At 36.8% G+C, this 1,766-nt stretch overlaps 1 protein-coding gene across 1 annotated transcript in view; it reads right to left on the reverse strand.

Moving 5' to 3' along the window:
• The window catches only part of caskin1 (CASK interacting protein 1), a 167,543-nt gene that overhangs the window by 74,999 nt on the left and 90,778 nt on the right, over positions 1-1,766 (reverse strand). Inside the window, exon 2 of the mRNA XM_015397860.1 lies at positions 1,698-1,749. Coding sequence (XP_015253346.1) covers positions 1,698-1,749 — 52 coding nt within the window. The remainder of the gene's footprint in view (positions 1-1,697; positions 1,750-1,766) is intronic.

A 1,766-nucleotide genomic window follows, 5' to 3' on the forward strand; every position in this document is an offset into this window, starting at 1 on the left:
AAGGGAATCACATGTGAAATTCATGGGATTTTCATGAGGAAAAAGGGAATCACATGTGAAATTCATGGGATTTTCATGTGGAAAAAGGGAATCACGTGAAATTCATGGGATTTTTATGTGAAAAATGCTGATCACATATGAAATTCATGGGATTTTCATGAGAAAAAAGGGAATCTCATGTGAAATTCATGGGATTTGATGTGTAAATGTGGATCACATGCGAATTTCATTGAATCTTCATGTGGAAAATGGGAATCATCTGTGAAATTCATGGGATTTGATGTGGAAAATGGGAATCACATGTGAAATACATGGATTTTCATCTGGAAAATGGGAATTACATGTGAAATACATGGATTTTATTTGTTAGGGGGAACGGGATCAAAATTTGACTTTCTGTTTGGCTTTCTTGATAGATGGTCAGAATGTAAAAGTAACTCAGTTTAAATCACTCAGTTTTAAAGGATCTCATGTGAAATTCATAGGATATGATGTGGAAAAAAGGAATCACGTGTGACATTCATGGGATTTTCATGTGGAAAAGGGGAATCATGTGGAATTCGTGGGATTTTCATGTGGAATAAGGGAATCACATGTAAAATTCATGGGATTTTCAAGTGGAAAATTGGTATCACATGTGAAATTCATGATATTGGATGTATAAATGGGGATCACATGAGAAATTCATGGGATTTTCATGTGGAAAATGGGAATCATCTGTGAAATTCATGTGATTTGATGTGGAAAATGGGGAAATACATGGATTTTATTTATTGGGGGGAACAGGATAAAAATTTGACTTCTTTCTGTTTAACTTTCTTGATAGATGTTCAGAATGTAAAAGTAACTCAGTTTAAATCACTCAGCTTCAAAGCATCTAGCTGACACGAGCACATGCTGAATAACTGCCATGGAGAGAGAAGTAGCAAACATCTCTTTTCTCTTTTATAGTTAGTTTAGTCTGGGTCTTTAAATTTTTAGCAGGGAGAGAAATTACATCTAAAATAACTGAGTTGAAATATCAGTATGCAAAATGTGGAAACTATTTCAGAATAGCCTCCCAAGCATCTTGTCATCAGGTTGCAATTAATTCTGTACAAATGGTTTGGAAAGAATGACTAATTAAAGAGATTAAAATGTAATTTCCAGTGGAAAAAAAAAATAAACTCCTTGAGAAGCGTTTCAATCTACTGACTGTAGCGCATGTTACTGACAGGAGGGTGTTTGTGATTTCAGCTGATTTTAAGTAAAAGCTTCTCTCTGCTAACATGGATCGCCATAGAATACTTTCACATAGAAGAGACACGCAGGATATGAAGGTTTCATGTTACCATTGATGAACAACCGGTTGCAGTTTAGATGACAGAATTAAATGTAGGTAGGTGTGCAATTGATGCAGTGGTTAATGCGCATGACCCATGTACGGGGGCCTTAGTCCTCGACGCGGCCGACCCGGGTTCGAATACGACCTGTGGTCCTTTGCCACATGTCTCTGCCTCTCTCACATACCTGCTTTCCTCTCAGCCTACTGTCCAAAAAAATTGTAAAAAAAATAGTGGTGTAAAACTCTAAAAAAAAAAAAAAAAAAAAAAAAACTGTAGGTAAAACAATTCTGATCTTCCAAATTTGGATTCCCTGTAAAGCTGATGGAAACAGATGAGCAGAACATGCCAGGAGGAGCAGAGCGGCTGACTTACCCGTCTGTATCCTGAAAGTTTACGTTCACCTTCTTCGTAGAACCAAGGAGCTCTGAAACACAAGAGAAA

The sequence above is a fragment of the Cyprinodon variegatus genome, unplaced genomic scaffold, assembly GCF_000732505.1.
Source record: "Cyprinodon variegatus isolate N-32 unplaced genomic scaffold, C_variegatus-1.0 Scaffold893, whole genome shotgun sequence".
NCBI classification, from domain to species: domain Eukaryota; kingdom Metazoa; phylum Chordata; class Actinopteri; order Cyprinodontiformes; family Cyprinodontidae; genus Cyprinodon; species Cyprinodon variegatus.